At 58.9% G+C, this 17507-nt stretch overlaps 2 protein-coding genes and 1 long non-coding RNA gene across 4 annotated transcripts; 2 read left to right on the top strand and 1 right to left on the bottom strand.

Moving 5' to 3' along the window:
- The first annotated feature begins 281 nt into the window (after positions 1-281).
- On the top strand, positions 282-9450 carry LOC309646861 (uncharacterized protein). Its single transcript, XM_082433555.1, has 2 exons — positions 282-4766; positions 9374-9450. Exon 1 carries the CDS (start codon positions 2427-2429, stop codon positions 2661-2663), a length of 237 nt encoding a protein of 78 aa, XP_082289681.1. The 5' UTR covers positions 282-2426; the 3' UTR covers positions 2664-4766; positions 9374-9450.
- Positions 6100-17452, bottom strand: LOC309646862. Of its 2 annotated transcripts, XR_014255633.1 has the most exons (5): positions 10281-10358; positions 8182-10130; positions 7715-7859; positions 7486-7558; positions 6100-7050 (listed from the first exon to the last, which is right to left on the bottom strand). It is a non-coding gene; the product is annotated as an uncharacterized lncRNA (long non-coding RNA). The 2 variants fall into 2 exon arrangements; XR_014255632.1 differs by lacking the exons at positions 8182-10130; positions 10281-10358 and adding an exon at positions 12961-17452.
- On the top strand, positions 10800-12321 carry LY6D (lymphocyte antigen 6 family member D). Its single transcript, XM_082433554.1, has 3 exons — positions 10800-10927; positions 11717-11815; positions 12031-12321. The coding sequence occupies exons 1-3, from the start codon at positions 10876-10878 to the stop codon at positions 12264-12266; spliced, it is 387 nt and encodes a 128-aa protein (XP_082289680.1). The 5' UTR covers positions 10800-10875; the 3' UTR covers positions 12267-12321.
- Positions 17453-17507: the final 55 nt, after the last annotated feature.

Raw genomic sequence — 17507 nt, 5'->3', positions numbered from 1 at the left:
GGCACTCCCTGAGTGTCCCCTCCAGGGGCAGCAGTCAGACCCAGCCTGACCATGTGGTCAGGGGGTCCCCCGGGCTGACAAGTGGGGAGGGAGCAGTGAGGCCCCACTGAGAAGGAGGGTGCTGGCAGACCCGGGCAGATGGGGGGCACTGGGGGTCCTGGGACAGCGAGTGGAGGGACAAGAGCCCTCTGGCCGACTCAGCCTGGGCAGTGGTGGGGCGGTCAATCCTCTGCACCACCCCTGTCCCCCCCAAAGTGCCTCCATTAGGTCATGGTGCCTCCCCAAGCCTCAGTTTTCTCATCTGACCATGGGGATGGTAGCTGGGCAGTCCTGGGGGACAGGGTGATCTTTGAACCTTGACTTCTGTGGAGCCGGTGAGGAGGGGTCTGGGACCACAGCCCCTCAGAGGTCCTCACAGCAAAGAGCCAGCCCCTGCTGGGCGCCAGGCCCAAGGTATGAGTCCATCTTCTCAGTCAATCCTCCAACAGCCCTGGCCTAATATCCCATTCCTCAGGCCAGGAAGCTGGAGCTCAGAGCCTTCCAGGGAAGACGTGCCCACACTGGGCAGTGTCACCAGCACCTGCTGTGTCTTCTCAGTAGTAACTCAGAAACAGGTTAGTCACTGCTACCACTGTTACCAAACAGAACTCAGGTCCACTCACCTGACGTGCAGCAAAGCCAGTCTACTCACACTGGGTTGTGATGAAGGAAAGTACAGCATTTATTTGCAGTGTGCCAAGCAAGGAGAGTGGGCAGCTCGTGCTCAAAAGCCCTGAACTCCCCAAAGGCTTTCAGGGAAGGGATTTTAAAGGCAACATTAGGGATGAGGGTTGCAGGGGGTTGATCAGCTCGTGGACATTTCTCCATTGGTTGGTGGTGAAGTACCTAACTGGGGGATTTTCTGGAACCTTGACTTTCTGGTTCCAGCTCATCTGGGGTCTAGTGCTTGTGGTCAGCATGTAGCTACCATCTTCCACTGGGTGGGGGCCTTAGTTTCCATAGAACAGCTCAGAGATATGCATCAGATTGTCATCTGTGTCCCTTCCAGAGGAACAAGGAGTCCTGTGACTCTGTCGCCCTAATCATTAGCTGCTTGAGTCTACTCTTTGGAACTCTAGGAAGGCCAACAAGAAGCGAGGACATGAAGGGGATTGTACCCGGGAGGGCCCCCCAAGGTCCTGCTGGGTTTCTCCAAGAATGCCCTATTATGTTCTATCCACAAAAACACAGCTCCCTATTTAAATAACTGAGCAGAGCAGTGACTAATCATCATGTTAATTGAAGAATCCACTGCTGGGGTAAGAGGTAAAGAAATGCCCCCATCCGGTGTCTGGCCTGACACTGCCCCAGCGGATATGTCCACAAATGTGGCCTCCTGGTAGGGGACTGCTGCCCACCTGGGCAAGTTGGCCTTTGCTTGAGGCCCCTCAAATGGTCACATTGGCCTGTGACACTCCTGGTCAGGGCACAGCTTCGATCCACCAGGAGCTGGCAGCTCTGTCCCTCTGCTTGGTCAAGGCCTTAGAGGGCAATGTCCTTCCTGCACTGGTGGCTCTGATGGCACCACCCTAAACATTGCTCCTAACTACACCAACCCAAAAGTGACGTTTATTCAGCCTGCTGTCAACACCACTCATGAATGAATCCGTTTAACCACAAACAACCACAGAAGTTGGCCCTCTTATTACCCACCTTCTCCGGACAAGGACACTGAGGTGCCTTGAGATAGACCCTCTAGTCCTCTGGGTTCTGGGCCGGCTGCGAACAGGAGTCCCCTTTGGTCAGGCTCACAGGCTCCAGCGCGCTCTGCACAGGACAGGTTGGGGGAAGCAACTCACGCTGACCCAGCACCACTGGGCTCTGAGCTGCCGACAGCGGCATCTCAGGAGCCCTGCTTAGCGGCCCTGTCGTGCAGGTATGGAGGCCGAGCCAGTGCCCACGGGGGAAGGCGTCTTACCCAAGCGCCCTACTCACTCCCCAGGGGCCCCTGCCTCCCTGCTAGCACTTTCCCTTCCCCGTAGGGTTGTGAAGCTCTAAAGGCAACTGTGCAGCCTGCCCGGTGTCCTTCTAATCCCATACCCACCATTTCCTAGGGCTTTGCAGTCCCAGAAGGGGACGGGGTGAGGACAGGGCCTGGCATTCCCTCTGGAGCCTGAAACCCAGAGCAGAGAAGTGTCCCCACATGTGCCAGAGAGAGGGGAAGACAGCCTGGGCGTGGAGAGTCACCGTGTCACTCCCTGACCCCAGGTGTCACGGGGGCGCCCGGTCTCCCCAGACTCACCTGCGCACACAGCGGAAGGCTCTTTGGGACACTCACACGTGAGATCCCAGAGCCCAGAGAGGGGCTGTGCCTGCAGTGCCCACGGCCCCAGGCGGCAGGACTTCCCCACGGGCTGGCTGGGTGGGTGCGCACGGAGCAGGCACCCATGGGCCCTGGCCCTCTCTCCACAGCCAGCCCCAGAGGCATCCTGGTCATGAGGTCCTGCGCCCCGACGTGCCCCAGCAGCACCGTGTCCTCGGACGGCCTGGCCCCCTCCGTCTCCTGCTGTCAGGGCAGCCAGCGCAACAGCAGCGCGGCCGTGGGTCTGATGGGCGGCCATGGGACCCTGGGGCTCAGCGCCTCGGCCAGCCTGCTGTGGGCGCTGCTCCAGGCAGCCCGGTGAGCCCACCCGCCATGGGCCGGCCCTGGCTCTCGCCTGACCCCTCTCAGCCTGGACTCAGGCTGCACGGGGTCCATCTGCAGCCCACGCATCCCCCCACAAACCCCAGCGCTGGCAGGAAGAGCCCTCGTCTCCCTGTCACTCCTCCCTGCTCCCCCCAGGCCACACCAGCCCCCCTCCCTCAGGGAGCCACCGATGCGGGAACACCCTCAGCCCTCTCCAGGGCTCCTGGGGTCCCCTGACCATCCGGGAGTGGGATGGGCACCTCGATTCTCCCCAGCACCCTCCATCCCACTTCAGGGGCTTCCCCTGGGGCTCCGAGAGGTCCTGCCTCCCAGGACCCCTGTGCTCCGTGGCCATCAGGTCCCTCCAGCCGCCTCCCGTGCAGGCAGAGGCAGATTTGAGGGTTGGGCTTTCCATGCGCCCCCCCGGCCACTCCCGTGCCCACACGGACGCTCGTTCGTCCACCATTGGCCCTTCTTTCCCTCGCTCTCCCACCTTCCCGTCCACTGGTCAGCTAGAGCGTTGATGCATCACAGACCCAGGGGACCTCCTTCCTGCCTGCCTCCGGGGCTCAGGGTGCTGAAATCGGGGAAGGACGGAGCCTCTGGAAGGCCACTGGCACCCCTGCCAGCCCCTGCCAGGTGAAGGCAGACCTTTCCCACGGTACCCTGGCTGCCCACTGCGGGGGGCATCGGGACTGGGAGGTGGCCCTACCTCCCCCAGAGGCGACCCCCCAGGATGTTGAGAGAGAAGGATTAAAGCTGCAGGGCTGCTCTGAGCTCAGTCTGAGACGTGGGGTCTGGTGAGTTTTCTAGTCCTCGGTCTTGGGGCTTGGACCCAAGGACCAAGGCAGGTGGCACTTGGAGGGGCAGGTGGCCCTTTATGGGGGGCGTCCTCAACAAGGCACATGCTCAGGTGGGGATGCAGCAATGTCCTCTTCTCTAAGAAGCCAACTTCTGTCCCGAAGCCCCTTGGCCAGAGAGGCAGAAACATGCTTTCAGCAAATCCCAAGTTGGGGGCTGACACGGCGCCCCCCGGGGAGCCCCTCGGAGTCTCAGTGTCCCCCAGCATGGGTGGTCAGCTCTGTGCCCACCCCTGCCCGTCCTACATCCCCGATCGGGGCACGCCAGGCGCCCGGAGCTCTGAGTCTCCTCCCAGGGCCCAAGGCCCCCAACTCTCCAGTTTTGCTCCTCCACACGTCTGCCCAGGGCCCTTCCTCAGGAGCCCGTCTACCTGCCCCAGAGGGAGGAAGGCCCTTCCTGTTCCCGCCAGCCACTTCTCTGGCCCCAGGGCCTGTGTGCCCGGCCACTGTTGGTCCCCTGCTCCTGTGACAGGGCGGTGGTGGCCGTTCCGTCGGGGAGCACAGAGGTCCCGAGAAGTACAGGGCAGCGGAGGTTTCAAGCCAGTGGGAGGGGCCTGCCCTCTTGTGGGACTTCTGCCCGCTGTCTGCACCTTGGGCTGTCTGGGGGACAAGATAGGCTGAGGGTGGCCTGCCTTGCAATAAGGGTGTCAGGACTCCCTCGGGGGCCCTCCCAGCCCCCAGCACAGCCAGGCCTAGAGGCCCAGGAAGAGGTGGTTATGGGGCACGTATGGGGCAGCCGTCCCAGCAGCAAAGGTGGAGCCCAGGGTTGGACCACCCCACCCAGCCTTAGAAGCCTGGGATTTCTTCTCTTAAGGAAAGTGGAAATTTCCTTTCTTGCCTCTCTTGTCTGACCAACCTTCCCTCTGGGGCAGGCCCCACCCCTACAAGTCCCAACGGAGAACCACCTTGGACGCCACATGACGACTCATGGCCGCCTCCTCCAAGAGCTTCTGTGTTCAGAAGTAGGGGTGGGGCAAGGGGGCTGTTTCCAGATGAAGACGCTCACTCTCCCTCACTACAGATTAGCAAACTGAGGCACGAAGAGCCTTCCGGACCCTTGCCTGGCTCCCCGGCTCCTGGTGGCGGAGCGGTGGTCTGCACCCAAGCCTGAGTTCTCTCCACGCCCACCTACAGGTGCCCCCCAGTCATTAAATCAAGACACTCAGAGATCACGTGGGCACTGAGACACCACGGTGACACAGCAGACCTGGGGGCCGTAGCCCGCAAACCGACAAGCAAAGGTGGGCCCGCAAGTTGTGACGGGGGCTCGGGAGGAGGTCGGGTGCTGCAGGGCTCACTGGCCTCTCAGAGGGCGAGGCTGTGGCTGTGATCCTGACCACAGGCAGGCAGCCGGACGGCAGGTGCAAAGGCCCGGAGGTAGGGAAGGGCTGGAGGGACTTCAGGAGGATCCCCTGGCAGGAAGCCTGGGGTGGGCACCTGATGCGCCAGCAGAGCAGGGCGCGGGGGCAGCGGGGCAGGGAGGCTGGCTCTGACCCTGGAGCCCCTGCTGCTGCTGCTGATTTAGGGAGGAGCACTTGGGGGGCGCGGGGGTGGGGCCGTCCGTGGAAGGCTCAGGCTGCGACCTGTTATTTCTGAAATCCCTGAATAACAGGGATTTATTAATCCCTGAATAACAGAGGGTGGGGTGGGAGGGCAGGGAAGCAGCTGGAGCTCAGAGGGCTTGGCAGCAGGGGTGGCTCTGCAGTCTTCTGGGTTAGAAGCCCAGACCGCCAGCCAGCAGGGGTCCTGGAGCACCAGGCCCTCCGTGTGCCCCAGGCTTCGCAGTCAAGCTGCTTCCGCTGCTCTGGGCCCACCCCCGGGGCTCCTGGGCCTCTGTGAGTCACCTTCCCTCCAGCCAGGGGGGCCGCCCCTGCTCCCTTCTTACATAACGTCCCCAAGTTATGACGGCACAAACCCTCTGATCCCCTGAGCCCCTGGGATTGTAGTCATGAGCTCCTGGCAGGCCCAGATTGGGACCCACCTCCCTGCCTGGGGGCTGTCCCCACACCCAGAGTGGGCTGCAACAATATGCAAACCCCTGGACCGGGACTGGTGCCAGAGCCGGGTCCCTGAGGCCACCAAGCTGAGCAGAGAGCGTTGGAGCTGGGCTGTTCCAGACCCCAAGCTCAGCAGCCGCCTGAGGCCTGGAGGAGCAGACACCGGCCCCGTGAGGACAGAGTGCCACTAGCCCCCAGGCCACGTGGCTGCTGCAGATGCCGCCCTGCTGGCTCCCATTGCCCTGTGCCCAGGAACCGTGTCTGCAAAATGCAGGGTCTGCAGAGAGGCTATCCACGTCTGAAATCGGGGTTTCACTGCAGACTGAAGACTTCCCCAACACATAGTCCCAATTCCACAGTTTCATCAGCTGTTTCCAAAAAACCTTTTTTTTAATTCTAGGTTGTCCTGGCCATGTTTTAGTGGGGCTTAAAGAGTGGCAGCACCCAAAAAGGGGTCATTTCCTGTTCCCAAGGGGCAAGGGACAAAGTGACAGGGGTGGAGGTTTGCCAAGGAAAGGAATTTACACTGCCCTGTGTAAGAGGTACTAGTGCCAAAGACGGACAGACACGGAGCGCATGATTTATATTAGATATTTATTCCCCTCTTAAGGGTAGGATCAGTGATGTCCTCCCAAAGCCCCCTTCTCCTCCCCAGTTAACATAATCTTAAATAAAAACGGAGTGTCTGCATGTCAGGTGTTGCAAGTTCCAGAGCTGCCTGCCAACCACCTGCAGACCTAAGGCTCTCCGAGCCCCACCAGGTTTCACTCCGTGGTCTTTGAGAATTACTGTTTTCTCCTGTCAGGGGTAGGTGTGTGTGTAAATGAGAAAGGGAAGAGGAGAGAGGAGAAACATCATTGTAATTATTTCCTAGAGGACGTGTAAGTGGAATGAGTAGATGGGTAGATGGTAGATGGATGAATGGATGGATGGACAGATGGATAGATTGATAGACGGATGGAAGATGGATGAATGCATGGATAATAGGATGGGTGGATACATGGATGGATAGGTAGATGAGTGGCTAGACGGATGGGGAGGATGGATGGATGGATAATGGATGGGTGGATGGATACATGGACGGATAGGTGGATGGATGCATGCATGATGGATAGATGGGTGGATGGGTGGGTAGGCGTTGGGAGCAAGTGAGGGCAGAGAAGTGAGGGTGGAAAGTGAGAAGGGCCCCGAGGTCACTACCCCAGAACCTATACCCATGCCTTCACGGAAGGACGGAAGGACGCAGCCCACACCTGAGGGCTTTGCCCTCATCACCCAGATCCCCAAGTCCCATTGCCCTCTCAGGGACACAGCCAGAGGAGCTGACAGTCAGGGCCCACGTGGGGCTCCGTGGAGAGGTGCCCTGTGCTGGTCCTCGGAGCTGCTGTGAGCAGGGGTCCTGTGAGGCCTCTCTCAGGGGGGGTTGGTCTCTCTTGGCCCTAGGGCTCCTGCCCAGCCACTCCTGGCAACAGGCTGTGCTTCGAGGCAGGGAAGGGCTGCCCACGTGGCTGCTCCCTGGATTTTCGGTCTGGCAGAGCAGGAAAGAAGGGCCCCGCGTGTATGAGAGGCCAGCGCAGAGGGGCAGAACCGGCCTTGGACCCCAGCCCCCAGCCCAGCCCAAGGATATGAACTGCATCCAGAAGCCTCGCCCAGCGATGGGGAGAAGGTGTCTCTGGAGAAGGGCAGCTGGTGGCCAGGGTCCCATGATCTAGGATGGATGGGGCCACGTCAGGCCCTGGGCAGTTGGTGAGAGAGACCCACATCTAGGCCTGCGGCCTTGGGTGTAAAGGCAACTCTCCTGCACCAGGAGGGAGGAGTGGAGAGGCCTGGGTGAGGGTTAGAGCCCCAGGCTTGGTGGCCAGGCCCAGCTCTGGCTCCCACTCACTGACTGGGTGACCCAGGGCAAGGCCCTACCCTCTGTATGTCAGCTGAGGCCCTGTATGCATGCATGTGTGTGACTTACAGGAACAGAGCAGGCCCAAGGGAGACCCTGCATCGCTCCGCTGCCTGACTCAGGGGAAGTCACCTCACTCCAGCTGGGGAAGAAGAGAGAGACAGAAAGGGAGCATGACCCCCGAGGCCACGCACGGCCCCTGAGCCAGACCCTGGCTCCCTCGCTGGGATGCCCTTCCCCGCCCCACCCCGGGGAGAGCCCCCCTGGGTCCCTCGGCCTCCGTGGTCAGCATGCTCACGTCGGGTACACACACAGCATCACATGTCCTCCCCCTCGACATCTCCCCAGCTAGTCGGGGGGCCCTGAAGCCTGGGCCCTGTCTCTCCTCGCGCAGTCTCTGTTACACCCTCTGTGCCTGGCACGAGCTGAGCCCTCCTAAGACTCTGTTGAAGGAATGAAGGAGGGGGTGAATGGGGCGCCTTGAGGTGGAGGGAAGTTTGGGGGTGTAGCCGGGGCCGGGGCTGCCCTTATGGTGACCTGAGCTGAAGAAGCCTGTCCTGGCCTGAGGTTTGGAGGCGCCCGCCCTCAGCCCGGGGCAGGCCTGGGGCGGCTGCTGTGCCACACTGAGCCGGGCGCTTCCCTCTCTGGGCCACACTCCTGCTCTGCATAAGCCCAGTGGCCCTGGCCCCTCGCCCATGCCCAGGCTGAGACCAGCGGGAGAGGGCAGGAAGGCAAGGTGCAGGGAGAGGGCCCGGGCAGGAGAACCTCAGCCGCAGGCAGAGGCCTGGGCTTATCTCGGCGTCTGGCTTCCTGGACGGCTGAGTTCAGGCGGTGGGCAGGGCTGGCGGGTGGGTGTAGTAGGTAGTAGTCCCTCCAAGGCCTCTCCTGGGCGTCACGCCTGCTGCTACAGTCAGGTCTAGGGACCCAGGCTGATAGGAGGGCTCGGGTTCTGGAAAGCATCTGCTCTCTCCAGCACGTGAGGGGGGAGGGAAGGAGGGGTCAGTGGTGACAGAAACAAGTGCCAGTTTCTGCCCCACTCCCGGATGACCTGGTGCCAGCCCGGTCCTCTCTGGCCCTTATTTCCTCACCAGTGAAAGGGGTTGGTAGGGGACGAGTTTCAGGGCTCCTCTGTCCCCTGAACCCGGCCTCTAAGACCGTGGTGGCCAGAGCACTGCGTGCAGGAAGCCCTCCCCGACTGCACCGTCCTGATAACTCCCAGTTCTCTGAGAGCTCCTGTCATTGGAATCACCCACTTTCTCCCACAAGTAAAGTGTATCTGGGGTTGATGTTTCTGCTAGGACGCCCCAGGAGAGGCAGCTCGCATCCTCGTGGGCAGCCCTGCCAGGGCAAAGGCCTCCTTCCTACAGAACAGGACCAGCTGCCGCCTCTGCTCCAGTGTCTAGCCCTGCCACCAGGGCACACAGTCACATAAAAGCCTGAGGTGCCTCATGGAGGTGGATCGGGGGTACAGGGCCCCCTCCAGCCCCACATGCGGGGAGCCCGCTGCCCAGCGCCCTCACGCCCAGACCTCCACTCCCAGTCGGCCCGACATCCCTGGATCCCGCAGCGCCACCGGGCCCGACAGGAAACCTAATCCCCCAAACCTGTTTTTCCAGCAGCTTCCATGACCGTTGGCCCAAGTAGTCGTCACTCCCCACCTGCCATCCGCCACCCCTTGCCAGTTGCCACCCTGTCGCTGAGCCCTGTGCCCTGCTTCCCAGGGCCCCCTGGGCATCCTCCCTCCCGCTCCGGGGGAGACCTCGGAACTCAGGGTGACTTTCTCTCTCTGGACCAGGGCCCAGGGACCCCCACGTCACCTGCCTTGTCAATCCGCACCCCAGCTGCCTTAAACAAGCCCCAGGGACCAGCCAGCGGGACAGGCAGCCTTCGCGGGCTCAGGAGGCTGATGCGAGGCTGCCTCGGGGGCTCCTGCCTGCCCCCTCCCTGTGCCCCCCAGGATCCTGGAAGGCACCGCGACACCGCCCCTCCACCATCGTGCAGGTCCTGCAGGTCCAGTGACTGCTTCAGGGTGGGCACACCTCTTTGGACCACCAGCATCACGATATGCACCCCTGACTCGGCAGGGAGGAGGTGAGGCCCAGCTCACGAGCCAGCTTGCCTGGGGGCCTGCCAGGAGGAAAGGCCAGGGGTCTGGAGCCCAGACCTGACCGGCCTGAGCCTCTGCTCCAAAGATCCTTAGGCTGGCCCAGATCCCCACAGCAGGCGCTGCCCCACCAGACCCTCAGGGGCGTGTCCACCGGCAGGTTGGGCTGCTGGCGGCGGCCCAGGGCTGACCTCCGTCGGCGCCCCGGCCCCACTCAGCGTCATCACAGCGTGCCTCTGCGGGTCCCACCCGCACCTCCCAGCAGGGTTTGCCGGGCACATCGGAGAAGTAGTGGGGTCCCAGGGCCAGCAAGCAGACAGGGAAACCTGCGGGGAGAGGGGCAAGGGAAGGGGGAGCCTATGCGCAGAGGCCCGAGTCCCTCCTGTGAGCACTGCCAGAGGGGGAAGGTGGGACGGGATCTGCCCGGCACCCCCCAGCCGAACCCCGCACCAGGCGGGACCCTAGGCCTGGCCTGGAAGAGCACACTGCCTTTCAGGACCAAAGCAGACACAGAGAGCAATTGTCACAAAGCAGGATGCGGGCAGCTGCTGGAGGAGGGCCGGGCTGGAGCATGGCGGAGGGAGCACTTGGTGAGGAGGGGTCCTGGGGCCTGGAAAGATGGGAGGCAGGGGTGGTGGAGACGATGGGGGGTTGCGTCTTTGCTTCCACACCACCCCCTCCCCAGCAGTCCAGCCCCTGCCCCTCCTCCAAAGCCCCAGGTCCCGCTGGACTTCACAGCCCTCACCCAGTAGGTGCTCACCTCTCCGCAGGCACATCTGGCATCCACGTCCCTGCCCCGAGGGCTTCTCTTTCCCCTTCTCCCCCAGGTCCAGACATCTTAGTGAACACTTCACTTCCCCAGGGTCTTTTCCCCAGGACCCCTGGGGGTCAACCTAGCAACCCAGAGCCCCCGGGAGCCCAAGAATGCAGGGCCTGAGCCTCCCTCCTGCACCACGCCCCTCGGCCCCAGCACAGCGCTGGGCACCCCCAGGGCACCCACACAGGCTTGGGACTCTGTGACCCTATCTGAGGGTGGAAGTCAGAGACAAAGTGGAAGGTCAAAGACAAAGTGACCAGAGCTGGGCAGAGGACAGAGAGAGGAGGTGGGCTGCAGAGCCAGCTGAGGCCTTTGTCCACAGCCCAGAGAGGGGCAGGCGGCGGGGTGGGGGTGGGGTGGGGTGGGGGTGGAGCGGGGGCAGGGATCCCTCCAGCTGGCAGGGCAGAGGTGTGCCTCGCTGGAGGGCGTGGGCCAGGCAGGGAGGGGCCGCTTCCCGCTCCTCCCTCCCACCAGCACCTGTCCCAGCTATAAGGCCTCTGGAGAGGAGGGGCTCCCACTGTTCCCGGGAACGCCCGAGATGAAGACAGCCCTGCTGTTCCTTGTTGCCCTGGCTGTGGCTTCTGGGCCAGGTGAGGGGCTGGCTGGGGGCTGGGGGCAGTGGGGAGCTGGACCCTGGAAGCCTGGAGTTGCTCACCTCTAGGCACAGAGAACCTCGGCGTTGTGAACCCTAGAACAAAGTGAACCCCGCATCTTAACTTTGTGGGATCACAGACTTAATATTTCAGAATCAGAGAATCAACCCCGAGAATCAGACATTCTGAGAAGGAGCGATGCTGGGAGTTGTCTTGAGATGCCTCTCCTGGGGAAAGACAGATACCCAGGGTTCAGCCCCTGATCCCCCTCTCCAGGGCCCAGGGCCCTCCTGGGTCACCCTTCACCCTCCCTCCCGCAGGCTCAGCATGGCCCACCTGACAGCCTCCGGGACCCCAACGCAGCCTCAGGTCCTCACCGTGGGCTGCCCACCAGGAGACAGCCCCCAGGGTGGGGACTGCAGCCAGGTCCTGTGAGCCACTGTTAGCAAATTCCAGAGCCTCTGATGCCCCTGGGGAAGGGTCTTCAGTGCACCACATACTGGCCACCTCCTCACTGGTCCTGTAGGGATGCCCGGCACTGGACAGCTCCTCCGGGTGGGGTGCCAGGGCCCCAGCAGACAGGGACTGTCACCTCCTGCCTCCTGAGGCTGTGTGCAAGATCTGAACCCTGGCGGGGCCCAGGGGCCTCAGAGGGGACTGGCCTAGGGCAGGGGTGGCAGAGGGCTCTGTCCAGGAGGAGTCTTTTCCGGCAGTAAACCCAGGCCTCCCTGTCTCCCTGGGAGGTCTCCCTGGGGCCTGCTGAAACCCCTACACCCTCGCCCCCAGCCCAGGCTCTCCGCTGTCACATATGCACAAGCTCCACCAACTGTAAGGAACCTCAGACCTGCTCAGTCAACTCAAAATTCTGCAGGACCGTGACCAAGGGTGAGCGATCTGGGGGAGGGGAAAGGGGCCCCTGCAGGACACTCCAGGGCTCTGTCCCCGTGTCCCAGGGCTTGGACGATCATCCCTGGGGAGGATGGTGGGCGTGATCTCGGTGACTGTCCGGTCACGGTGGCGATGGAAGCTGGGAACTGGTACTTGGGAGGCCCTGGGGGTCGGAGGTGCTGCCTGGCCTGACCTCGCCCACCCGTCCCCAGTGGAGCCCCTATCTGGGAACCTGGTGGTGAAGGACTGCGCGGAGTCGTGCACGCCCACGCACAACCTGCAGGGCCAAGTCAGCAGGGGGTCCTCGTCCACCCTGTGCTGCCTGAGCGACCTGTGCAACGAGAACCTGGAGAGCGCTGCGCCCGCCCGCGCCCTGCTCACCAGCGCCCCCCTCGGCCTGGCGCTGGCCCTGGGCCTCCTCGCCCTCACCTGGGCCCCCAGCCTGTGACCCTCGGGACCGGGGCCCCACCCCCTCCTCTCCCTGGCCAGGATGGGGGCTCCCCTGGAAGGTCTAGGGCAGGGCGGCGGTGCGGCACGAAGAGCTGCTGGCTTGGAGCCGCGCCTCCCCCAGCACAAGAGGACGCCCCTCCCTGAGCAGCGGGGGGAGGAGGGGGGACGGGAGGCATTCGGCTCCCTTCAGGCTTCATAGTCATTCTGTTTGGTTTCCGTTTATCTTTCTAACCAAAGCCCTGCACAGGAATAAATGGTTGCAAACCAGTGTGGTCGTGTCTGTGCTGGTTCCGGGAGTAGAGGGGGTGGGGAGGAGCCATCCACACACACAGGCCCCCAAGTCCCCGGGTTTGTCACCCAGGGCCAGTCTTGGCAGCGTGCATGATGCCTGGAGGGCCACCGTCACCCTTCACCCCTGGAGGGGACACGACCCTCCCCAGGCACCTCCTCTGCAGCCCCAGACAAGGAGGGCCCTCCTGGGGGAGGCCTGAGCGGGCGCGCCGGCAGAAGCGTGTCAGTGGAGCAGTGATGGCGAGGCCATAGCTCCTCACCAGGCAGCCACCAGCCTGCCTGAGACCACGCGGTGGAGCCCCTCCCTTCAGGGCCGCCCCGCCCACCCTGCCAGCCCTTCCCCCACCCCTCACGGCCAAGCCCCGCCTGCCCAGGCTCGCCCAGGTCCCACCTTGTCCTACCAGTTGACCTTGAGCAACACCCTCTGCCCGCGGCAGTTCTCTCCCGCTCCGCGCTCCCTTGGGCTGCGATCCGACCGTAGCTCCTGCTGCGGCGGGAATATTCCGAGGACCAGCGCGCCCCCCGCGGTGGCCGCCGGAGAGCCGGGCCGTGGGAGGAGCTGCCAAGGGGGGATGGACGCCTCTCCCCTCCCTCAGAGCCCACTCTGTGCCCTCGGCACCCGGCGCCCGGGGCAGGGAGTGGGAAGGCCGGGTCAGATGCGCGGGCCACTGAGGTCGGACAGAGGGGCGGGGACGCACAGGGCGCGGACCATCCCGAGTCCTCGGGATATCCCGCAGCAGGCCGGCTGTGCGGCTGGGATTGGAATCAAGAGGTGGGGGGCAGGGACATCCGCCTCCGGAGAGAGGCCAGCTGGAGCCAGGGAGGAAAGTGCCTCCTGGTGCCAAACTCCGGAGAAGACCCCTCACCCCCACCTGGAAGCCAGGGGCGCAGTCAGCAAACTTCCGGGGGCAGAAGGAGGAGGAGGCCGCCACACGGGGTCAGGGAAGGCTCCGCAGAACGGCCATCCCTAAAGGGACAACCGAGGCCACCTGGGCCCCGGGTTAGAAATCCCCACCAGGTGGAAGAAGTTAACTGCATGATGACCAGGCTGTAGCCATGACATAAGCTGCCACAATTCTGAGAACTGGCCTCAAAGAAATGGGAACAAACCAACCCTGGAAATGAAGATTAACTGTACTTAAAACAATCAAGATGACTGCTGATCAAACCACTGATGACCAATTTCAAGATGACTGTCAGAGGTGCCTGTGCTGTTTCTGCATGGAGCCCCTCCCTCTGTCTATAAAAGCTCTAGCCCACGGATTTTTTTTGGGGTGGGGAGGAGTCGCCCTTTGGACAGGAGTTCCCCTCGCCCTGGTTGCTGGCCTCGGAAATAAACCAAACTTTCCTTTTCACCAATCTGGCCTCTTTATTGGCTTTTGAGCGGCAAGCAGGCAGACCCCACTTTTGGTAACAATGTCATTCATAATGTTCCCTTATTATCTTTGTAATGCTGCTATGGCCTTTCACAAGGCTCCCTTTGTCATTCCTGATATTAGTGATCTGTCTTGTCTCTTTTCCTTCTGAGCAGTCTGGCTAGGGGGTTAAAAATTGTATTGATAGTCTCAAAGATCAGCTTTTGGGTTGATTGATTTTCTCTTATTGATTTTCTTCTTCTATTTCCTTGATTTTTTTGCTCTTATTTTTATCATTTCCTTCATTTTGCTTACTTGGGGTTTGATTTACTCTTGTTCTAGTTTCTGAATGTGGGATCATAGGCCATTGTGTCGAGAACTTTATTTTTTCTCATACAAGCGTTAGTGCCAAAACTTTCCTTCTAAACACTGCTTTAGCTGCATCCACTAACTTTGATATATTGTGTTTTCATTTTCATTCAGTTGGAAATACTTTCTAATCTCCTTTAAAATTTTTCCTTTAGCCCACCGGTTATTTAGAAATGTGTTGCCCAGTTTCTAAACATTTGGTGATCTTATTTTTCTGTTCTTGATTTCTTGATTTAATTCCACTGTAGCCCAATAAAATAATTTGTAGGATTTCAATCCCTGTAAATTTGTTGAGATTTATTTTATGGCCCACGATAGGTCTATCTTGATCAATATTCTGTGTGTCCTTGAAAAGAACGGGCTCTCCTTCTGTACTTATCAAGTAGGTCACATGGGCTGGTAGTGTTGTTCAAGTCTCCTTTATCGTTAGTCATTTTCTGTTGACTTCTATGAGCTCTTAAGAAAGGAGTGTTGGGCTTCCCTGGTGGCACAGTGGTTAAGAATCCACCTGCCAATGCAGGGGACACGGGTTCGAGCCCTGGTCCGGGAAGATCCCACATGCCACGGAGCAACTAAGCCCATGCGCCGCAACTACTGAGCCTGCGTGCCTAGAGCCCGTGCTCCGCAACAAGAGAAGCCACTGCAATGAGAAGCCTGCACACTGCAATGAAGAGTAGCCCCCGGCTCACCACAACTAGAGAAAGCCCACGTGCAGCAACGAAGACCCAATGCAGCCAAAAAAAAAAAATTCTCTAAGAAAGGAGTGTTGAAATCTCTGGTTGGAATCATGAATTTTCTTTTTCTCCTTTTTGTTCTATCAGGTTTTATGGCTTTGTGTGTTTTGAAACTCAGTTGTTAGGTGCATAAACATTTAGGACTGCTATGTCCCCTTAATGAACCGACCCTTTTATCATTATGTAACGTCCTTCTTTATTCCTGGCTATATCTTTTGCTCTAAAATCCACTTTGTCTGATATGAGTGTGGTCACTCCTGCTTTCTTTTAATTACTGTGAGTCTGGTGTCTCTTCCTCTGTGCTTTGCCTTTTAACCTACATGTGATCTTACATGTACAGTGGACTTCTTGAGGGCAGCAGAGACATGACTCTTTCTCTTTTTATTTAATCTGACAACCTCTGCTTCCTAGTTGGGGTGTTTGGACCATTCAGTGTGATTAGAGGTGTCATGGTTTTAACTCTCTCATCCTGCCTTCTGTCTTCCCTCTGTCCCACCTGTTCTTTTTCCTTTCCCCTCTTTTTCTGCCTTCTTGTCAATGACCAGATTACTCTCTGTGATTCCATTTTATCTCCTTTGTTACTTTATTAAGTAGAGCTCTTTGATTTTTCTTTTCTTGCTCTTTTTTTTTTTTTTTTTTTAAATTCTAGAAAAGAATTCTTTTTGCCTTTGCATGTCTGAAAGCATCTTTATTTCCCCTTCACTTTTCAGAGATGTTTTTGGGGGGCATATAATTCCAAGTTGTTTGTTTTGTTTTTGTGTTTTGGTATTTCAAATATTGCTTCACTGTGTTGGCTTGTACTGTTTCTGACAAGAAATCTGCTGGCATCCTTCTCTTCTTGTGCATCACACAATGTCTGCTTTTAGTGGTTTCTCTTTATCACTGGTTTTAAGCAATTGATCACGATGTGCTTTGGTATAGTTTTCTTCAATTTCTTGTGCTTGAGGTTCATTGAATTTCTGGGTTCCATGAGTTTATAGTTTCCCTGAGGGGAATTCAGGATAGAGGAAAACAGGATACTCGCCCTAGATAGCTAAGATGCACATCAAAGGAATAATTTCAATGAGCCCAGACTCTTGCATCTTCCCGAACAGAGAAAAGCACTAAAATCATTAACTTACAATGTCTGCTTTTTGTGACTAGCAGTGATCTTTTGATGTTTGAGTACATTTGTTTGTTTGTTTTTTCCCAGCAAGAACTCCTGTATGTCCCGGCTCCTCCCTTACCTCTTTGGACCAGTTCCTCAGAGCTGAGAGGCTGTCTCCTGGGCTATGGTCCTCAGTAGGGTCCCCAAATAAAATATTAACTCAAGACTTTTAGCTTGTGTGGGTTTGTATTGTTTTCAGTTGATACAAGGTTTCTCCTCCAGCCCTCTGTGAGCTCTGGGAACTCTTGTGCCCGCTTCTTCCACGTCTTGGGGTTGGTTCCTCAAATGTGTGCACTGATGGGCCCTCAGCTTAAGACACAGGTACCCTCTGCTGACTTCCCCAGCCCTGTGGGTTGGAGAGGGGACAGCTCTCTCCTCTCTGCCCTGTGAGATCCAGCTGCTTTGGCTTCCCTGAACTCTCCTCTCCTCAATCAGAGAATCCTGGGCTCTGTCTGGGTTTCCCCTCCCTGCGCTGTGGCCTGCAGCTCTTTTGTCTCCCCCACCTCCAGGGTCATGGCCCCTGCTGCCTGCTGTGCGACCTCCGAGAACCATGGCTTCATTTATTTTGTCCCATTTTTCAGTTGTTTAAAGGCAAGCGTAAAATCCAGTTGCTGTTAATTCATCATGATCTGATGCTGAAGCCCACAGCATACTTGGGTTTTGACCCACGTGTTTATTTTATGCCCCATTAGAGTGTGAGCTTCATGACCGTGAGAATATTTGGGAACGTTTGCCCGTTTTATCCCCAACTCCTGGCACCCTGTGGCATCTCAGGGACTATTTGGCAAATAGGGTGACCAACCATCCCAGTGCGTCCAGGGAGAGTGCCAACTTCGCGTTGGAGGCTCAGGGCCTAGGGTCCCCAAAGTGGTTCAACTCTTTTAAAGAAAAATAAAATTGAGGGTCAAAGAAAATGTTGCATTTTTCCCCTCACATTAGAAAAAAAAAAAAATTTAGGGCCCATGAAAATCTTAAATTTTGCCTTAAACATTATTATTACCGTGGAAGGGGGGTCCATGAAACAATGGGCTCCTTTCAAGGCTTGCTTTTACGCTTTGTTAGGAGGGACCTGGTGTGGGGACCGAGGCCCAGAGATGCTAGGTAACTTGCCGAGGTCACACAGCAGGTAAAGCGGGGCCACGTGGGGACCCAGAAGCCGGATCCAGAAGTCAGCGCCCCCCCACCCCCACCCCGGCACCCGCTGCAGCTCCGCTAACATCCCTGTACAACTGGGCTAAAGGAAGAAGGGGCGCGGGCTGCTGCTGGGGTGCGGGGCTGACTAGCAACACGGGGGTGAGTGGGCGAAGGGCGGCGGGCGGAAGCAGGGAGAAGGAGGGAGGGAG

This window comes from Balaenoptera physalus (genome assembly GCF_965194825.1).
Source record: "Balaenoptera physalus genome assembly, chromosome: 17".
Lineage (NCBI taxonomy): Eukaryota > Metazoa > Chordata > Mammalia > Artiodactyla > Balaenopteridae > Balaenoptera > Balaenoptera physalus.
This window is presented reverse-complemented; position numbering and strand designations above follow the sequence as displayed.